Below are 21,627 nucleotides of genomic sequence, written 5' to 3'. Positions count from 1 at the left end.
GGCCTGCAATATACAGGTCGGACTCTGATGCACTTTAAACAGCATGATGAATCCTTAGCAAAACAACCAGCCTACAGCATGTGCATTTAGTGCCCCCTCGGGTGTAGGCCCCATCCATGTTAGGAAAACATGCTCGGTTATAACGGCATTGGTGAAGTTCCCCTGGCACAGACACCAAATGAAGATGTGCGACGCTGACACAAAGCGAATTAAGCCACAATAGTATAGAGGGCATTGGTCAGGGCCTTAGGCAGTCTAGTTCTGGCTCTGCCATAGACCTTCTGTGTGACCTTGGGCAAGTCACTTAATCTACCCTGTGCCTCCGCTCTCTGTCAGGAAGATGGGGATACTGGCGTTTCCCTATCTCCCAGGGCTGCAGTGAGGATGAAATCTAGTTACAATGAAGGAAGCCATAGAAGTACATAAATAGAGAAGTGTAAGACCTGGTACAGAGAGAAAACATTTGGGGTCCGTAGTGATATAGAGGGGTCCGTAGTGATATAGAACACTGGTGCATGTTCTCTTCATATAGTTAAGTCCTTATGCTGTATTTGATTTATATCAAGTTCTTTTCAGACTGGCGATGTCCTTATCTCTTTTATGCCAAACAGGTCTTGTCAAGCAAACCTGATCTCATTTTTTGAGGGCATTACAAGTTTAGTTCATAAAGGTAATTGCGTAGATGAAATAGGGCTTACATTTTTTTGTAAGATTTAGTACCGTATGACATTCTGATTAAAAAATGACCATTATTCCCTATCACTAAAGCATATGATAAATTGATTAAGAACTGGTGAATTGACAGATCTCCAAATATAGTTACCAACAGGGAATTGCCATCAAATGGGGTGTTTCTAGAGGGTTCTGCAGGGATTGGTACGAATCCCGACACTGTCCAACACTTTCATCAATAAATGGGAATAAATTTAAAATCAGTGCTGATAAAATTTGTGGGTGACACAAAGTTTGGTGGAGTCGTACATAATCACAAGGATAGGGCAGTCACACAGAGCAAGATGAATTGCCTGCAAGGGGGAATCATTCAGACAATGCATTTTCTTTTAATACAGCTCAATGGAAAGTTACACATCCAGGAACAAGGAATGCAGGCCATACTTTAGGCCAGAGGAGTGCATCCTTGGAAAAAGTGATTCTGAAAAGGATTTAGGGATCATAGTGGACCTAGTTTCCAGTGCAATGGTGTGGCAAAGTGGCTAATTAAATCCTTGGATGTATAAACAGTGGAGTAGTGAATAGGAGCAGGGAGATGATTTTACTGCTCTATTTGGCATTGCTGAATTGGATAGTGGAATAATGCATGCCGCTCTGGTGCGCACCATAAAAAAACATGTTGAGAAATTGGAGTGGGTGCAGAAAAGAACCATAAAAATGATTCAAGGGCTGGAGAAATGCCTTCCAGTGAGAGACTTAAAAGAACTCAGTCTGTTTAACTTCTCAAAAAGAAGACTGAGAGGTGACTTTGATTACAGTTCATAGGTAACTTCATGGGGAGAAATATTGGGCACTAAAGGGCTCTTCAATCTAGCAGAGAAAGGTAAATAAAGAGAAACTGGCTGGAAGCTGAAGCAAGACACATTTAAATTAGAAATAAGGCATAATATTTTAGCGGTGAGAGAAGGGAAGTGACGATTCTGCATCTCTAGATGTCTTCAGGTCAGGAAATCGTGCTTTGGTCAAACACAAGTTATTGGGCACAATACAGGGGTAAGGATGAAATTTAATGGCCTGTGTTATACAGGAGGTCAGACCAGATGATCTACTCGTCCTCTTTGGCCTAGAATCTATTGGTATACACACCATCATCATCAGTATTGTCGCACTCCGTAAGGCCCTGTCATAAATATAAAGGGAAGGGTAAACCCCTTTAAAATCCCTCCTGGCCAGAGGAAAAATCCTCTCACCTGTAAAGGGTTAAGAAGCTAAAGGTAACCTCGCTGGCACCTGACCAAAATGACCCATGAGGAGACAAGATACTTTCAAAAGCTGGGAGGAGGGAGAGAAACAAAGGGTCTGTGGGTCTGTCTTTATGCTGCCTTTGCCGGGGACAGACCAGGAATGGAGTCTTAGAACTTTTAGTAAGTAATCTAGCTAGGTATGTGTTAGATTATGATTTCTTTAAATGGCTGAGAAAAGAATTGTGCTGAATAGAATAACTATTTCTGTCTGTGTATCTTTTTTGTAACTTAAGTTTTTGCCTAGAGGGATTCTCTATGTTTTGAATCTAATTACCCTGTAAGGTATCTACTATCCTGATTTTACAGAGGGGATTTCTTTACTTCTATTTACTCCTATTTCTATTAAAAGTCTTCTCGTAAGAAAACTAAATGCTTTTTCATTGTTCTCAGATCCAAGGGTTTGGGTCTGTAGTCACCTAGGCAAATTGGTGAGGCTTTTTACCAAACCTTGTCCAGGAAGTGGGGTGCAAGGTTTTGGGAAGTATGTTGGGGGAAAAACATTTCCAAACAGCTCTTCCTCAGTAACCAGTATTTGTTTGGTGGTGGTAGCGGCCAATCCAAGGACAAAGGGTGGAATATTTTGTACCTTGGGGAACTTTTTGACCTAAGCTGGTAAAGATAAGCTTAGGAGGTTTTCATGCAGGTCCCCACATCTGTACCCTAGCGTTCAGAGTGGGGGAGGAACCTTGACAGGCCCCAGTTACATTGTGTTGGGCCCTGTACAATATATAACAAAGAGATGGTCTCTACCCATAAGATCTTGTAATCTTGAGTCGTATTCATTGTTAGGATATAGATATTCAGGCCTGTCTGTAAAGGCCTAGACTCTAAGAATTTAGGTGTATTCTTATCACTTAGCTAGTTCTAGAGGTATAAAAAGAATCAAAATCACTGTCTGCCGGTGTAAGGTCCTTCTCTTACTATGACAGTTTGAGGCCCTGTGCTTAGGCTAAGGCCTTTGGCTAAGCAGCAGAGGCAGCCATAAGCTGGGAAGCGACCGGTCACATCCTCACATTGCAAACTAGTCACATTGAAAGAATGTGCTATTGGGCTGCTAGGAATACAATCCTGTACTGATAATGCCTATGCCTCCAGAGAAAGGGAAGTGCCTAGCAGATGTAAAAGGAAACTTAGTTTGATAGCATCCTGTCTGGCAAGAACTCACTTATCAATAGCTGGGATGTGAAATCCTCATGTCTTTGTTATTCTATCACTGTAGTCCCCATTTCCCTGTTGTTCATCTGTATAATCTTTGTCTGGTTCTGTGATTGTTTCAGTCTGCTGTATAATTAATTTTTCTGGGTGTAAACTAATTAAGGTGGTGGGATATATTTGGTTAAATAATCATGTTACAATATGTTAGGATTGGTTAGTTAAATTTCAGTAAAATGATTGGTTAAGGTATAGCTAAGCAGAACTCAAGTTTTACTATATAGTCTGCAGTCAATCAGGAAGTTTCAGATAGCAGCCATGTTAGTCTGTATTCGCAAAAAGCAAAGGAGTACTCGTGGCACCTTAGAGACTAACAAGTGTGTGTGTGTGAAATGGGAACAGGGAATGGGGGTGGGGAAATTGGAATCATGTTTAGCTAAGGGCAGGAATGGGAACAGGGCCATAGGTAAGGCTCTGTAGTGTCAGAGCTGGGACAGGGGACACTAAGGAAGGAAACTGGAATCATGCTTGCTGCAAGTTCACCCCAATAAACGTTGAATTGTTTGCACCTTTGGAGTTCGGGTATTGTTGCTCTCTGTTCATGCGAGAAGGACCAGGGAAGTAAGTGGGTGAAGGAATAAGCCCCCTAACATTCATTATCAGAGAAATAATAATAAAGATCCCAAAAATCTCATTGGATTAGAAATATGGGATTTTTTCACAGGGAAAAAAATGTAAGGCAGAAACTAAACAAAAATGACTGTAGCTTTGATTGTCTCTCGCTCCAAAACCAACATTATTTTAAATAAGGGGAAATCAAACATTAGGCATTTCAAGTCACACACATTAAATTCGCATAAGATATCGTTATCCTTGTTTAGGTTTGAACATATCAGGGAATCTCTTTGTCTTGCAACAATTCCTAAAAGACGGTAAGTGGCTGGATTTCCTTTTTCTGACAAAAATCTCTCCATGAATTATTTACACGATGGTTCCAGTCAACACGGTATCTGTCAGCCTCCCCAGCTGAAATGAAAGTTCACTATGTAAAGGGGCCAAGGGAATATGGCAGCCTCCCACTGCGAGTTTATAGACAGAACTAAGTCAGCACACATTATGTGTCAGAGCCAACATCAGACGGAATCAGATCCTTTGATCTCAGACCTCCACAGGAAGCTTAGATCTCAGACAAATTAGATAAAAAATGAATTTATATGTATCCTAAGGCACACAGACGAATGCTGTATTTTGGAGAAGTATGGCAAATATCAAAACATATAAACTGCAGCATTTCCTCTCTCTCTCTCTCTGTTCTGCTTTTGTGATGGACACTAATTAAAATATGAAGACGAAACTCAAACTAGCCTCTTATGCAATCCACAAAATTTAGGGGAGGAGGTGGAAAAAATGCCAGTGACCGAATACATGTGTGGTTCATTCAGGGTTCCAGGATGGGCTGAGAAATGGACTCCGATCTTTGCTCTTAGCAGGCGACAGCTGGAGGAGCCCATCCAAGTTTGTAAAGGTGGAAGCCAATACTTTCTGCTGTTTGGTGGAGCCCGGTGCCAGCTGCACGGCCCTAAATGTCTCTGCTTTGGCTGTGACCTCAGAGGGAGTTATGTTTGATCAGTAAATCATTATGAGAAAAGATTACCCCACCCCACAAAAATGCTAGAGGAGCAAAGCAAGGAAAAACAAGCGAATGAGACTGCTTTTTGACTTGTGGTTTTATATAGCTGGACAAAACATTCAACCGTGAAAAGGCCTACAGAAAAGTGACAGCAGTGAACGGGTCTGGCGTGGACAGCTTAAATGTGCCCTGACTCACTCAGAAGTATGCAAGATGCATATTAGAGTAATCATCCCCAAATTAACTTACCTTGGTAACAATGGCTTTCATCCTGAAAGTTCCTAGAGTGCTTTATGATTAGTGTATACTAGCTATACATATGTTCTATTATTGCTAATCACTTACGTTGCAGTAGCATGGAGAAGCCTGGAACAGGCTGGGGCCCGCTTGTGCTGTGCACTTTACGAAACTGACATTGGCAAAAGGGACACTGAATTGAATGGGGTCAAGATTTCACCCATAAATTCTATAGGTTTCAGAGTAACAGCCGTGTTAGTCTGTATTCGCAAAAAGAAAAGGAGTACTTGTGGCACCTTAGAGACTAACCAATTTATTTGAGCATGAGCTTTCATGAGCTACAGCTCACTTCATCGGATGCATACCGTGGAAACTGCAGCAGACTTTATATACACACAGAGAATATGAAACAATACCTCCTCCCACCCCACTGTCCTGCTGGTAATAGCTTATCTAAAGTGATCATCAGGTTGGGCCATTTCCAGCACAAATCCAGGTTTTCTCACCCCCCACCCCCCCACACAAATTCACTCTCCTGCTGGTGATAGCCCATCCAAAGTGACAACTCTTTACACAATGTGCATGATAATCAAGTTGGGCCATTTCCTGCACAAATCCAGGTTCTCTCACACCCCTCTCCACCCCCCCACACAAACTCACTCTCCGTCTCTGCTGCAGGAGAGTGAGTTTGTGTGTGTATGGGGGTGGAGGGGGGTGTGAGAAAACCTGGATTTGTGCTGGAAATGGCCCACCTTGATTATCATGCACATTGTAGGGAGAGTGGTCACTTTGGATGAGCTATTACCAGCAGGATAGTGAGTTTGTGTGTGTGGTTTTTGGGAGGGGGGTGAGGGGGTGAGAGAACCTGGATTTGTGCAGGAAATGGCCCAGCTTGATTATCATGCACATTGTGTAAAGAGCTGTCACTTTGGATGGGCTATCACCAGCAGGAGAGTGAATTTGTGTGGGGGGTGGGGGGTGAGAAAACCTGGATTTGTGCTGGAAATGGCCCAACCTGATGATCACTTTAGATAAGCTATTACCAGCAGGACAGTGGGGTGGGAGGAGGTATTGTTTCATATTCTGTGTGTATATAAAGTCTGCTGCAGTTTCCACGGTATGCATCCGATGAAGTGAGCTGTAGCTCACGAAAGCTCATGCTCAAATAAATTGGTTAGTTTCTAAGGTGCCACAAGTACTCCTTTTCTTTTTATAAATTCTATAGACACTTAAAAACTGAAACACACATTTACTCTCCTGAAAATTTTCAGTTCAGAGAGAGAATTCATACAGTAAATAGCAGTCCCTGTCCCAGTCTAAATGACAAAGGTTGAAATCACGGCTATGGCTGGGCAAATTACTGATATTTTTAGCTCACTAGCAATGTTGAAAAAGGGTCACAAAAATCTGTTTTGGGTCAGGCTGAAAATAAATTTTAAAAAAAATCAGCAAACTGAAAAGCTGAGAAAAATTTTTGTTTTGGCTCAAATAAAATCTTTCATTTTGATTTTGACCATTTCAAAATGTTTTTGAATTAAAAAAATAAAAGTAAAGGAAATATTTTAAAAACTCAAAACGTTTTGTCAATGTTGAAATCAAATGTTGAAGGTTGCATACATTGTTTTTGTTTTCTAAACAAACAATTTGGTGAAACCAACACATATTTGTGAAACATGTCAGTGTCACTGAATCTTCATTTTTCACCCGAAAAAAGTTTTGGTAAAAATTTTTTTGCCCTGCCCTTATCCTGGACCCATAAACTAGCCGTGTGCACAATTCCTACCCAATCAGCAGTAGCATCAGTCAGTAATCTCCAACATCCAGCTATTGGTAAATCTGTTAAAAACACCTACGTTACTTAGAAGCCTACATCCCAGACTGAAAAGCAATTTCGGGCATGTGCACACTTCAACTGGGGATGTAATTCCCAGCACAGAGACGTACTCACTCTAGCTCTGATCAAACTAGTATTGTAAAAACAGACTGCAGCGGCGGTGGCTCGAGCAGCGGGAAGGACCAGCCACCCCAAATATATACCCATCCGAGGTGCTAGGCACGTACTCCCACTGCTAGCCCCTCCCACTGCTTGCATGGCTGCAGCTACACTTCTGTTTTTAGTACGCGAGGTTGATCAGAGCTCATGCAGTTATATATCCTCGATCAGGGAATTATATTTCCAGCTGGAAGTGTAGATGTACCTGTAGGCACTTAGGAGCCCAAGTCCCATTTTAGTGATTTTTATGAGATTTAGGAACCTAAGGGCTAGATTCACAAAAGGCACTTAGGCCCTGCAATGGCTCAGCACTGCAGCACCTAAGTTTTAGGCACCTTGCTACCGAGTGGCATTCAGAACCCCGGTTTAGGGGCCCAAGCTCCCTACACAATGCGTGGGGAGAGATACACATCTGAGAGCGGGATTCACAGAAGCCAGCGTACTGAGTGGGGAGCCATCTAAACCAACCAATAGAAAATGCTGAGCAGAGGGGTGTGGCCTAAGCACCATCACTCAAAGGGAACTGGGACTGTAATCTCTTTGGGGCAGGGATTGTCACAATGTTTATAACTTGTAATTGCTGAGCACATTGACAGTGCTAAAGAGAGTAAATAATACTGATATTCAGATCCAGGCTGACCTTTTTCAGGCAGGTTTATTTTTGACTTGTAAATGGAACAGATTTGGTCTGGATTATTTGAGAGGGACTAAACATACAATAGGTTTCAGAGTAACAGCCGTGTTAGTCTGCATTCGCAAAAAGAAAAGGAGTACTTGTGGCACCTTAGAGACTAACCAATTTATCTGAGCATAATCTGATGAGGTTCAATAAGGATAAGTGCAGGGTCCTGCACTTAGGACGGAAGAACCCAATGCACAGCTACAGACTAGGGACCGAATGGCTAGGCAGCAGTTCTGCGGAAAAGGACCTAGGGGTGACAGTGGACGAGAAGCTGGATATGAGTCAGCAGTGTGCCCTTGTTGCCAAGAAGGCCAATGGCATTTTGGGATGTATAAGTAGGGGCATAGCGAGCAGATCGAGGGACGTGAGCGTTCCCCTCTATTCGACATTGGTGAGGCCTCATCTGGAGTACTGTGTCCAGTTTTGGGCCCCACACTTCAAGAAGGATGTGGATAAATTGGAGAGAGTCCAGCGAAGGGCAACAAAAATGATTAGGGGACTGGAACACATGAGTTATGAGGAGAGGCTGAGGGAGCTGGGATTGTTTAGCCTGCAGAAGAGAAGAATGAGGGGGGATTTGATAGCTGCTTTCAACTACCTGAAAGGGGGTTCCAAAGAGGATGGCTCTAGACTGTTCTCAATGGTAGCAGATGACAGAACGAGGAGTAATGGTCTCAAGTTGCAGTGGGGGAGGTTTAGATTGGATATTCGGAAAAACTTTTTCACTAAGAGGGTGGTGAAACACTGGAATGCGTTACCTAGGGAGGTGGTAGAATCTCCTTCCTTAGAGGTTTTTAAGGTCAGGCTTGACAAAGCCCTGGCTGGGATGATTTAACTGGGAATTGGTCCTGCTTTGAGCAGGGGGTTGGACTAGATGACCTTCTGGGGTCCCTTCCAACCCTGATCTTCTATGATTCTAAGCTTTCATGAGCTACAGTAGCTCATGAAAGCTTATGCTCAAATAAATTGGTTAGTCTCTAAGGTGCCACAAGTACCCCTTTTCTTTTTGTAAACATACTATGGTGATGGGAGTCATCAAAGTACCAAGATAGAAGGAACCCCAAAATGTCATTGTTACAGTTACCATTTTGCCAAGAGTCTCACTTCAAAAGTGACCCCTTGCAATTGATTTTCTGGAACACGGTGCCCATCAGGACTATCTGTTGCCAATATAGGCTGATTCTGTCACTCACATGTCAGTTTTGCCAATAACATAAACAGGTATGATCTGAAAACACATGCAACACACTGTTTGAGCAAATGAAGCATTTTAACATGGCCTTTTTTCTGACTATAACCATATTTAAGCAATATTTTCTCTTCAATTTTGGGAGAGAAGCTTGGAAACTGAGGATTTAAAAAAAAACAAACAAATATCTTGGCCTCATTGAAATCAGTGGCAAAAACTGACATTGGGTGAAATCCTGACACCGTTCAATTCATAAATTCCATAGACATTTAAAAATTGAACCACACATTTACTCTCCTGTACATTTTTCAGTTCAGAGAGAGAATTCATTTGTAGTAATCAGCTCTATTAATGGAGCAAGTGATTCATCTATCTATCTAGACCAGATCCTTAACTGGCAAAATTACAACTTCAATCTACACAAGCTCATAGCTTGTAAGGTGCGTGAAGATCTTTTTGGTTGAAAGGGGCTTTAGAAATGTGAGTCATTCTCATTCTGCAGGCTCACCTCCTTCCATCCCAGCAGTGTCTCTTTTGTTCTCTTCCCGGGCATGGTGCAGATCGGCACGAGTTGAATGCTGCTGTGGCGGGATCTGGGAGGATTTCATATTGCTCTTTGCTTGTGGTACCTTAGCCTGTTCAATCTTTGTTTCTGTATTGAAATAAACAGTTACATTATTCTCAGTCCATCCAGGGCTCAGAGCCAGACACAGTATTACTTTAAGAAACAATCTATTGCTGGTGAATTGGCATCTAATCTTGTGTGCGTTCTCTCTGCCCAAAAGGGGGAGGCTTATTTTATGATTACACTTCATTGCATTTTACCTCTAGGGATCACATTTCTTCACTTCAGCAAAACTCTGCCTTCAGATCCTCACAGTATACACTGGGCATCATTAGAAACTTAGGCTGGTCACAGCCAAGGCTACTACACAGTGCAACTCAGGAGTGAGGCATTCAACCATTTTTGTGCTTCCCCATTCCTGAGCTATTTGCATACTGGAATAGTTCCCCAGCATAGGTTAGCACACTTTGAAGGCCGCTCTAAATTATGCCATCTGACTATGAGAGCATCTGGGGACTGCTGGCATTCAGAAAAGTCCTCCTGGCCATGCTCTGTTTCTCTCCAGCCATTCCTCTTACACTGGCAACTCTCCACCCGAGGATATTTCTGCTCTGGGGCACTCCTCCTGAAGCTATGCCAGTTTTAGGGCCACAAGGTAGAAAGCATCCTTACGTTACAACCTGGGCCTTTATATTTGCCACATCACAGTGAGTTGCTTCATTATTTCCTATTATAAATACAGGGAAATACAGGGGCCAAGATTAAAAAAAATAGGAGCCTAAAATTAGGTTTCTAAATCCTGATTTAGACACCTAGGTAAGTGGCCTGGAATTTCAAAGGTGCTGAGCTCCCACTGACTTCAGTACCACTACACCAGTACAAGGGAGAGGAGAATATGGCCTGATCTGATTTTTAAAATTGCACAGTTTGGATAAAAAGAAAGCTGCAACATGCAATTAAGCTGTGGAGTGCTTTGCTTGGATGTCCTGTGCTTACGGCACTGGGCTAAGATTCAGGAGACCTGTGTTCAATTCCTGGCTATGCTCCCTGCATGACATCTTGGAAATACGACTTTCCAAAGTGCTCAGCAGTTCCCCCTGAAAACAGTGTTGACAATATTGGCACCGTTGAAAACCTGGCTATTTCTCTCTGTGTGCCTCAGCTGCCCATCTGGAGAGCAGAGATAATAATGCTTCCTTTGTCAGTGATTGTCAACTCTTTGGGGCAAGGACTAGCTGTCTTATTACGTGTATGCACAGTGCCTAGCACAATGAGACCACGATTTCTGCTGGAGTCAGTTGAGTTCCATTGAGTCAGGCCCAATGTGTACAAGAGATATGACCAATGTCAATACCACCAGCCCAGCCTGCCTTACCATTGTTACGGAACTCTTTAAGGGTTACTCTTTAGACACCAGTGAAATGGAAGAGACTCTGCAGATGGAGAGCTCTCCTGGGGATTCCCACTTACTGCTACTTTGGCTTTTCTTGGACCAGCAGAATAAAAGAAGACCCAGAACTAGCACCGAAGCCACTGAGCCCAACACAGCAGTAAGGACCGTGATGGATTTCTCTCCCATGGGGATAGGGAAGATGGTAAATGGCTGGGACTCGACAGTGAAGTCAGCACCTGAGAGAGGAAAATGTCAGATTATTACAACACGTGTTTTATAGCCAGAACACCTGGTTATGGCCACTAACACAGGAACTGATGTCTGAAAATACATTCATGAAAGGGCCTAAATCACAGCCCAATGAAGTCAATGGGAGTTTTTCCATTGACTTCCACAGGCCCAAACAGAACATGTAACCAAACCTTTCTTGAACTGACAAAGCTGCTAGACTAAAGGCATGAACTATTGCTATCGGTTCCCGCCCAGCTGACAGAGTGCCGATCATCGGAAATTTGAAATTGTTCTCGGATATCAGACTTAAAGCCATGATCCAGCAAAAGGCACTTTGAGAATGTCTTCAACAGAACTATTCACATTCTTAAAGTTGAGCACGTGCTCTGCCAGACTGGGCCTAAAGTGCTGTCAACCTTCTCCACAGAGTTGATTAAAACGTTATAAACAAGCAGTAGGACTATCATTACTATTACTAGTGCAACTATTAACTGTCACATTTTGTACACAATGTATGTAACACACTTTGTTCAAACATACCATATCATTCTATAAGCTGATTAGGAACCACTTCACCCACCACTTAAATGCAGCATTCCTTTGGAATGTACAATGACGCGGCACAAGAATATGAAACAGAATGTGAAGATCACTTTACCCAGTGTATTTCATTACACATATTGAATCTATTTCCCCATGTTAAGTATCCTCACACCTTCTTGTCAACTGTCTAAGTGGGCCATCTTAATTATCACTACGAAAGTTTTTTTCTCCTGCTGATCATAGCTCATCTTAACTAATTAGCCTCTTACTCCACCTTTTCATGTTCTCTGTATATCTATCTATCTTCTTGCTATATGTTCCATTCTATACATCCGATGAAGTGGGCTGTAGCCCACGAAAGCTTATGCTCAAATAAATTTGTTAGTCTCTAAGGTGCCACAAGAACTCCTGTTTTTTATCCAGTTGAAACTACACAAGCAAAACTGGGTGGGCAGAATGCAATCTCTTGGCTGAAATTTAGCCAGATCACCTGGGCCAACAAACAACCCCCTGTTATAACCTGATTTTGTCATCAATCCCAAATCTGCAACTCTATTGACTTTAATGGAGATTTATTTAATGTACTTGTCTGAGTTGTATTTTCAATACAAATGTCTAAGAAGCTTATTTTCTGATTTACTTAAAAAACACACACACACAAACATTGGCAGGTGGGGACTTGAAGGCAGGTGTAGTACCTGAAACTACTTTTATTTGAACTTGACTAGATTTCAGCTTGCCCTTGTCCCTTTAAACAAACTCAGGCTTCATCGGAACAATGTGGCAAGCAAATTGCAACTGACCAGAAGTGGCCTACAGACGTTTACACATAGGGACTTTTAGCAACAGTGGATCAAGGTTTCTCAAGGTACATCTACACTACAATTAAAAACTCATGGCTGGTCCATGCCAGTTGACTCAGGCTCACGGGGCTGAGGCTAAGGGGCTGCTTAATTGTGATGTAGCTATTCGGCCCAGGGTCTAGGCCGCTGCAAAGTGGGAGGCTCTTAGAGCTTGGGCTGCAGCCTGAGCCTGGATGTCTACACCACAATTAAACAGCCCGTTAGCCTCAGCCCCATGAGCCTGAGTCATCGGGCAGGGGCCAGCCATGGATGATTGAAGTATAGACATCTAGGACTCAAATGAAACCAGAATTTAAGGGCTGGATCCAACTCCTTTTTATTGAAGTCAATAGTAAGATTCTCATGGACTTAAAAGGGAGTTGGATCAAGCTCATATAGACCCATATCACTACAGGGAATGATACCCAGAAGCAAATAGCAAGCTTATGCAACACTGGGTATGTCTGCTCAGCAATCACAGTGGCTGGCATACTCATGCTAGCTTTAATCTAGTTAGCATGGCTAAATGTAACAGTGAAGACACAGTGGGGCAGGCTTCAGCATGGGCTGTACAAGCATCTGGGGATATACTTGCATTGCCAGCTGCACTGAAGCCATACGGCTACACCTTCACTGCTATTTTAGCTCTGCTAGTTAGATTAAAGCTAATGCATGTATGCTAGCCTGTGCCATGATCGCACCTCTGATTGCAGTGCAGACATACTCGCCCGTGGAAATAATCTGCTCTCTCCAACCAATGCCACTATTCAGTTGGGGCCTCCACATTCAGCACCAGCTGCATCTTCAAGGATCGCTCCATCTAGGAATCCAAAAGGGAGGTCAGAGGGCATGAATAATTATGGCAGGCAGCGCATGCAAAACTAATGACACAATTTGATCCCAAGTGCCTGGGAAATTTTGTTTTTTGTTAGTTTATCATAGATGCCAAGAAAGCATATGCTATAAATGTCCAGCATGCGGTACCCTCTCCAACAGGGTTCCCACTTGAGAATGCTGAAGGAGATTTAAAACGCAGAATTATCTATGTTACTCAGAGTGTATTTTTTATGATGCATGTTAAAAATGTACAGTATTCTGATTTAAATTAGTCAAAGATCATGCAAAATGAAACAGCTTTTCATGCTGCTGTCTGAAAAGATCTCTCAGCACAGTCCTTATTAGCTAAAAGTGTAACAAAAGGGATCCAGGTTTGACCTTCATTCAATGGGAAGATCTTCTAACTTCACTGCAGTAGCTTTTGCAGTGAATTTGCAACATATAACACTTCCACTTTATGGTCCAGAGCCTGTTGGGAGCTGAGTTCCTCCTGATGCCAGTGGGAGTGCAGGCAGTGGGAGCTGAGGGTCCTCAGGAACTTGCAGGAATGTACCCCATAGCAGAGCACAAATGCTCACAGTTTAAGGGGACATAGGTGAGTATTTTATGCACCACAATTTAGTCTTTCTAAACCTGGGGCCATTACACACCTGAGATGTTTAGACACTAATTTGTGATTTCTTAACATTTCAGTGAAATATTCCAGGCTGCCATAGAGCTGGATTAAGGCAATTCAAGGTCCTGGCCACACCATCACATGGGCTCCCCATGGTTCTGCCTCTACACCATGGCCTGAGACCCTCTGAGCAGAAACTCTTCCCTCAGGACCAACCAGGGTGCAACTGCTTCAGTGGGCGGACGGGGCCATCTGCACTCTCCTCTTCCTGCCACGAACACTGAGTCCTCTGCTAGATGGTGCTGGCAAGCCCCCTGCCCTGCAGAAGGGTGGGTCTTGGAGTTAACACTGCACCGAGAGGGATGGGGCAGTTCAGAGCTCTTGTTTCAGGCTCTCTGCAATCTCAGACAGACAACACTGTGTTGGCTTCACTCAAGTCAGGTTTCCAAGCTTTTCTTCACAACCATCACGACAAGAGACTTACTTTAAAAAAAAAAAAAAAGAAGGCTCAGATTCTGATATAATCACATGACTCCAGATTGTGGGGTCCTAGGCCCAGACTTGTAGGGCATAAGCCTGAATCAGGCCTTTGACTGCCAGTCTCGCTCCCTGACTGTTGTGTTCCAGTACATTGGGAGGTGAAACCAGTGCTTTGAGATATGCATACACATCGATCTCATTCCTTTCTGTGTTGCCTCTGATATGCTTTTAAAGACTTTTCCATGACTAAGGTAAAGCAAGAACAATGTGGAGATATATAATGGTCCTTACCTGGAGGTGAAATAACAGTGAAAATGAGGTACCAGTTTGAGCCTGAATTGGAGATTGCCAGGTTTGTAAAGCTAGCCCGTCCATCTTGAACCTCTACTCTGGTGTGCCCTGAACAACAATACACAAGGACACTGGGAGTTAACAACCTTCTGCTGAACATCACCAAAAGCAAGCTCCTAGGTTGCAAAGAAAACTCTACAGGCCAGATCTTCAACTTTTGCAAATCTGCACAGCTTCTACAACTTTAAGAGCGCTACCCCAATATACACTAGCTGAGGGGGTGGCATCATGATCTCTGACACAAGTAAGAGACGCACATTGTTAAATTCAGAACCAGGTCCGACCTGCCCCAGAGTTCAGAGCAGACCAGGTCTAGGGTTATGGCTTAGCTCGCTATAGAGATAGGGCCTACCTATGAAGCTCCATTTCAGGGAGACAGGAAGTATGGGCCATTGATTAAGGTGTTAGGCTGGGGCCAGGGAGACCTGAATTCAATGTCCTGCATTACTATAGACTTCCTGTGTGACCTTGGAAAAGTCACTTAGTTCCCCATCTATAAAATGGGGACAACAGCACTGCCCTACTTTGCAAGAGTGGTGTAAGAATAAATCCACTGAAGACAGTGAAGTACTACGGTAGTGGGGGACAGGTAAGTACCTTAGACAGATCCAGAACCTCATTTTCCCAGAACTGGGGGCTGCGTGTATGCAATGATTTGGTTTGATCCAGCTCTAGTGTTAACATATCTGAATCTGAGAAGAATGATGCCACAGGCAATGGAGCTCTTAGGGGATTTTTAGTGGGATGTTGATTGTTATCCAAGCCAAAGAGACAGACTCCAAGAAGCAGCAGCAGTTTATTGTTTTAACCCCTTTCCTGCTTCAGCCTCTCAGCTGTACCTGACATATGGGGAAGCTCTATAGGTCTGTTATGCCCTACCTGCGGGGTAAGTGAGTGGTATACAACTTTGAATTAAGGAGGGGATTTCTGATGTGCAAAAAACAACCGCGTAAGCTAATTCATTACAGCCAGACAGCTGCAACAACCACTGGGGCAGAACATTCCTTCCATTTTCTGCAGTACATTTTGGCCAGAAAACTAATTGTGCATAACTAGTGTAGCATGGAAGAGAGCCCCTTGCACACAGGCTATTAAACAGTCATCAGATGGCAGTGGCTTTTGATTATTCCAAGTGCTGCCTTCCTTTCAGAAGCCTTGGAATGACTCAGGCCATGAAGTTTCAATGGGATGGTTGTCATATGATCAAACAAACAAGTGGATCTGTCTCAGCTAGAAACTTGTAAGACAAAAAGTCGCTGTGAAATGATTTAAGACTAAATCATTGATTCTCCTGAGGCCTTCCACCTTGTGTTGTTATTTACACCTATGCAATATGGGTGTGCATTCTGACCCAGTAAGGTTTTACACCCAAATTTGCATTTACTATGATTTCTATCTCAGCAGGGTGATTTAAAAGATAGCCGGTTGCAGTATCAAGGGTATCTTCATTTATTTTCTGAGCCTTTGAGTACCAGCCAAATCTTGGGCTTTGTGGAATGCTGGCCAAATCTTGAGCTTCATGCAGGCTCATGGAATGAAAGTGGCAAAGTTCTCAAAGTTTGACAAACTTTCTAAATATTGACAGGTTTCAGAGTAACAGCCGTGTGAGTCTGTATTCGCAAAAAGAAAAGGAGTAGAGACTAAGAGACTAAGGTGCCACAAGTACTCCTTTTCTTTTTTCTAAATATTGATTCAGGTGAGGGTTAGAAATCAGAATGTCCTTAGGATGCTGGACTCAAACCAGAGATCACAAATAAAAACTCCCTTACTTGCTGAAAGCCTATATGCCATAAGTGCTTTCTTTATGAAACAAGTGCATTATAGCTGTGATAACTTTATATAACCATAAGACAACACAATATACCAGGTGAAGGTGCCTTGTTTGTCTACTTCTGGTAATTTTACGACTCTGGGGATGGGGACAGATCTTTACAACCATCTCTTGGACTCATCTTCAACAGGAAAGTTCATGCACACCACAAATTGACAGTACTGTTAAAGGGATGCAGGAAGGTTTTAAATTATGGGCCGGCTTAGGATACCCTTTCTCCTACTTAGTCATTCATACTTCACAACACAAGTAGCCCAGCGGACTTCAATGGAACTATTCATGGTACAAAGTACTATTCAGTATGAACAAGGGATTCATAGTCTGGGCTTCAGCTAGTAAGAATCCTAATTCTAGTAATATACACTTGTCAAGTATCAGGGGTCTCAGCCTTAAGCATTTCAGGTACATAATGCAGGCAAAACCCAGTACCAGCGCTGCCCACCTCACTTAACAGGACTTCTTTGAGAAGCCAATGCCCAGCAGCAAAGAGATTATTGAAATGGTACAATCACTGGTCAGAAGATAAACTTGGCAAGGGTTGTTGAACAGTGAGGGTCCGATCCAGCCCAGGGAAGCTGCAGAATGTTGGGTGCGGAAAGAGAAAATGAAAAGCACTGGGAGTGCTGGGCAACTGCATGGCAGCCCAGCGACTGCTGCCTAGTAATCTTGGACAAGTCACTTCCCCTCTGAGTGGCTGTTTCCCCTGCTACCCACTGTCTGTCCTGTTCACTTAGATTGCCGGCTTTTTGCAGAAAGAACTGTCTCATCATCTCTGTATATGCAGCACCTAGCACCAGGATCGGCAACTTTGGCACATGGCCCGTCAGGAAAATCAGCTGGCGGGCCAGGACAGTTTGTTTACCTGCAGCGTCTGCAGGTTTGGCTGACTGCAGATCCCACTGGCTGCGGTTCGCCGTTCCAGGCCAATGGAGGCCGTGGGAAGAGGCGCGGGTCGAGGGATGTGCTGGCCGCCGCTTCCCGCAGCCCCCATTGGCCTGGAATGGTGAACCATGGGCAGTGGGAGCTGCGACTGGCCGAACCTGCGGATGCTGCAGGAAAACAAACCGTCCTGGCCCACCAGTGGATTTCCCTGATGGGCCACGTGCCAAAGGTTGCTGATCCCTGACTTAGCACAATGGAACCCAGATCTCAGCTGAGGATTCTAGCTGACACTGTAATATAAATGCTAATAATTAGTAACTTAGTCAGTGAATAGTCCCAATGATTTCAATAAGAATCTAGACCTTAACCTAGCAGTATGGATTTCCCCCATTGCCAGTGTCCGTTCTGGCTCTTCTGTTTATCTAGGTATTTATACGGCCCTCATGACCACACTATCTGCCTTGACTACCTATAGTGGTTTTGACTCTACTATTTAGCTCACTGTAACACCAGTTTTATAGAGGATCCTTTCAGCTGCATTCTAATGTTTTACAATTGCTATTCTGAGTCTACGATGAAGCCTTGAGTACTGTACTGTACTTCTCAACACAGACTATCTCAGCTTTTGGGCACATATGCTTCAAATCTCAGATTATTTTATTTATATATATATATATATGAGTCTTCACAAAGATCTCTCAGGCAAGCTGGTATTTAACGCAGAAGCAAGCTAATTTGGAGCTAAACTACTTTACATGAGGCAGTTTGACTGCTGTCAGATGAAGCAGGCTCAATGCACTAGACAGATCCATTTCGATTAAATGCTACTTTCATATGCTTCAAAAGACGAGCGCAATAAGGACGTTTGTCAAAGGAAAAACTGCAGCAAACTATTACATGCAGAACATCTGTACAGCACAATTCATTCTTTGCTGGAGTTTATTGACTATTAATTTGATGCATGTATCTTTTAAAGAATGTAAAGTGCATTTCTTTTCGGTGACTATTCTTTTTTTGAGTCTTTTACTTCCATTTGTTTTTAATTTCTCTCTTTTTTTCCCCTTCACGATTTTTTTCGTTTCGAGTTGCAAAATGGGGAGGGAAAAAAGGTTGTTCTTTCCAAATGAACAGCAGATTTTTATAAAGCTTATTCAAAAGTCACGTGAAACAGAGAAGTGTGACACAGGGGATCTGAGGATTTCACTTCTAGGCTATTGGTTTCAATCCAGCCTAGATCGGTAGTGACTGAACCTTGTCATCATTTGGCGGTTGTTCTGTGGACACCTGACAAAACCAACCCCACAACTGACACTGTGGATCATATCCTCAGCTGCTGTAAACAGCCATAACAACTTTGATTTCCATGAAGCTAAGCCAAAGCGAGGAAATGGCCAGGCTTTTGACAATCTCAGCAGGTAGGCCAAGAAATTAATAGATTCATAGATTTTTTTAAGGCCCAAATGGATCCTTGTGATCATCAGTTACCATTTTTGTACATAGCACAGGCCACTGAATTTCACCCAGTGATCCTAGCATCTAGCCCAATAACTGGTGGTTGAACTAGATCCTGGAAACTGCCTGCCCCTTACACTTTCCTGGAAATGGTCTTGGCAAGTCGAAGTTCAGGCACATTCAACCTGATTGTAAACCCAAAAGCTTCCCATGGTAAGAACCCTGACTTTTCAGCAGGGACATTGCTTGTTTGCCTTTTGAATTTGAGCTGGAAAAAGACGGTTTCAGCCAAGCTGAACAGAAAAGTCAAAATGTTTCGTTTTAACCAGACTCCATTTTTTTTTAAACTTTTCCATTTGCTGAAATTTTGTGAAAAATTTCATTTTTGACTCAACAGAAATGATTTTCTTTTCATTTTTCAGAATTGCCAGAGATCCAAAAAAAAATCCATTTGCCCAGCTCTATTTTGAACCTCGCTCAGTTCAGGCAGTGAAGTTAGCATGGTCAATTTTATGCTGTGTTTATAAGCAGCTTCTGTTTCATGGTTTCATGCACCACACTGTGATGTCTGGGTTTCCAGCTCAGCACAGTACTTACGCTGGGGCCTAAATGTAAGCATGTAAGTGAGCCTTAATAAGCCCAGAGTGAATATTCACTTAAAGTTAAACATGTGCTTACGTATTTTGCTAAATCAGGGCCAGAAGGGGAATGTTTAAATCTCCCACTAAAACTTTTTCTCATTGGAATATACTACATTCAAAACAAAAACAGGTAGATATTTCTATTCATATTAGGTCAAATACTCTGCTGGTATAAAATTGATGTCGCTCCATTGACTTTAATAGAGCTATGCCAACTAACACCAGCCTAGCTCTGGGCTATATGGATTTATAATTTTCCATCCGTTCTCTTTTTTCCCCAGGACCTATATTTTGGGTCTTCTCTACTGGACAGTGTTTCTAAGTTGACAGGGCATGGAAACACATTCTAAAGCTGTTTTTCTCCTAATACCCATGTGAGCAGCCCATCACACTTCTTCAAATCCAGCCTTCTCTTTTTAGCTCAATGATGAGCCTTAAACCTGATTCTTTCTTCAAAAGAACCTCCTCAAATTGTAGCCATCACTTCTAGTGGAGGCTTCCACCACAGCATATCCAAAACATATCCAAACCTTTCAACACAGCCTCTGAAGAGCCCTTGAGACAGGCTGTCATGACCCATGGCTCTGAGGGCAGACCTAATGTCTCAACTCTCCGACCCTGCGAAGAAGAAAAGAAAGGAATAAAAGGTTTGTTCAGTTTTTTCTGCAGAAAAATGGGAATCATTTTATTTCTAAGGCAACTTTCATCTATTAATCCCTAGCAGCAAGAACAGCATGTATTTACATAGTATGTGTTACAAATTGCATCGTACAAAGTATTGTATTTACTACAGATGAGCCTAAACCTAGAGTTGCCAACTCTCACTGCTTTATTGTGAGTCTTGCATTATTTGGTGCTTCTCACAAAGCCTCAGTTTCTAAATGAATGTGATTAGAAGAAAATCTCAGCTTTAATTTTTTAAAAAAGGACATTTTTAGCTTTCCTGGTTACAGGGAAAAACTCAAAAATGTGAACCCTAAAGAGTATGACACCATAAGACAAATAAAAAGGACCCCAAAATATTGTTTTTTAAAATGTCATGATTTTAAATCTAAGCTCGTGATTTTGGGGAGCCCAATTCATGATTTTTGAATGCCTGGGGATAGCAATGCTGTAAACCACGGAGTCCAGTTCTGGATCCAGACACAAACTTCCCCAAAACCTGTTTAGATTTGATATCACAGTTCAGGACACACCTGATCTGCAACGTTCATACCCAGGTCTATGTAGATATTTGCCTACGATTTTCCCAAGTAGGGTAAAGGGGACTGATTCATAATGGAAGCGAAATGCAAAGTAGCAACAGGAAAATAGGGAGATGTGGGATTCCAGTTAACCCCAACATACAGTTCAGTGTTGCCAACTCTAGTGATTTCATCATGAGGCCCACAATATTTCATGTTTTTCTTTATGCCTCAGCTTCAGGGGTCAAGAGATTGCATGCGAATCTCAGCTTCAAAAAAGGAAATTTTTAGTCCTCATAGTTGAGAAGAAAGGCTTGAAAACATCACCTGCCTATACCCCAAAGAAAAAGAACCCAACATTTATTATTAAAAAATAAATCCTGTATTTCTAAGCCAATCTGATGAGTTTCGAATGCGTGGGGTTGACAATACTGCCCGCAAGTAATAGAATCATACCCCTGTAGGGAGGCAAATCACTACCTGCTTATCCAAAAAAATAATTTGTGGCTGAACAGGAAGCTCCTTCTCCATTTCTCCATCAGAGGGCTGTACCAGGACAGAGATATTATAGGGCCTCACATACAGGCAACCTCCAGGAGGTAGACTGCTTCCGTTTCTTCCTCATGCAAAGCAACATGGAAAAAAATCACCATATTATTAAGGATGATTTTAAAATACCTGATTCCAACCCCCGAGGCAATTCCCTAGATACCCCTTCTAACTAGATATTGCTCTCCATTCGCAGAACTTCATGCTGTTTTCAGTCCAGGTGGAATGCTCAGTGTTTCATACCAATTTGAATTAACATTGCTAATAAGATTTAATAAGACACTGTCAAGTTCCCAGTAAGTTTCTTTAATATTACAGTAGGACTTTGAGACTCCATGTGAGACCAGGGCCTCATTGTGCAAGGTACTGCA

The 21,627-nt window shown here is 42.7% G+C and overlaps 1 protein-coding gene across 3 annotated transcripts in view; it reads right to left on the bottom strand.

Moving 5' to 3' along the window:
• Positions 1 to 21,627, bottom strand: part of PKHD1 (PKHD1 ciliary IPT domain containing fibrocystin/polyductin) — a 433,326-nt gene that overhangs the window by 43,613 nt on the left and 368,086 nt on the right. For all 3 annotated transcript variants that reach the window (XM_084623857.1, XM_084623855.1, XM_084623856.1), the window contains exons 61-65: positions 21,188 to 21,323; positions 20,054 to 20,141; positions 14,658 to 14,765; positions 10,895 to 11,053; positions 9,368 to 9,511 (exon numbers count right to left, since the gene is read on the bottom strand). In XM_084623857.1, the coding sequence (XP_084479983.1) occupies positions 9,368 to 9,511; positions 10,895 to 11,053; positions 14,658 to 14,765; positions 20,054 to 20,141; positions 21,188 to 21,323 (635 nt within the window). The remainder of the gene's footprint in view (positions 1 to 9,367; positions 9,512 to 10,894; positions 11,054 to 14,657; positions 14,766 to 20,053; positions 20,142 to 21,187; positions 21,324 to 21,627) is intronic.

This window comes from Lepidochelys olivacea (assembly GCF_965140295.1).
Source record: "Lepidochelys olivacea isolate rLepOli2 genome assembly, chromosome: 3".
NCBI lineage: Eukaryota > Metazoa > Chordata > Testudines > Cheloniidae > Lepidochelys > Lepidochelys olivacea.
The sequence above is the reverse complement of the archived record's forward strand: the minus strand, read 5'-3'. Positions and strand labels throughout refer to the sequence as shown.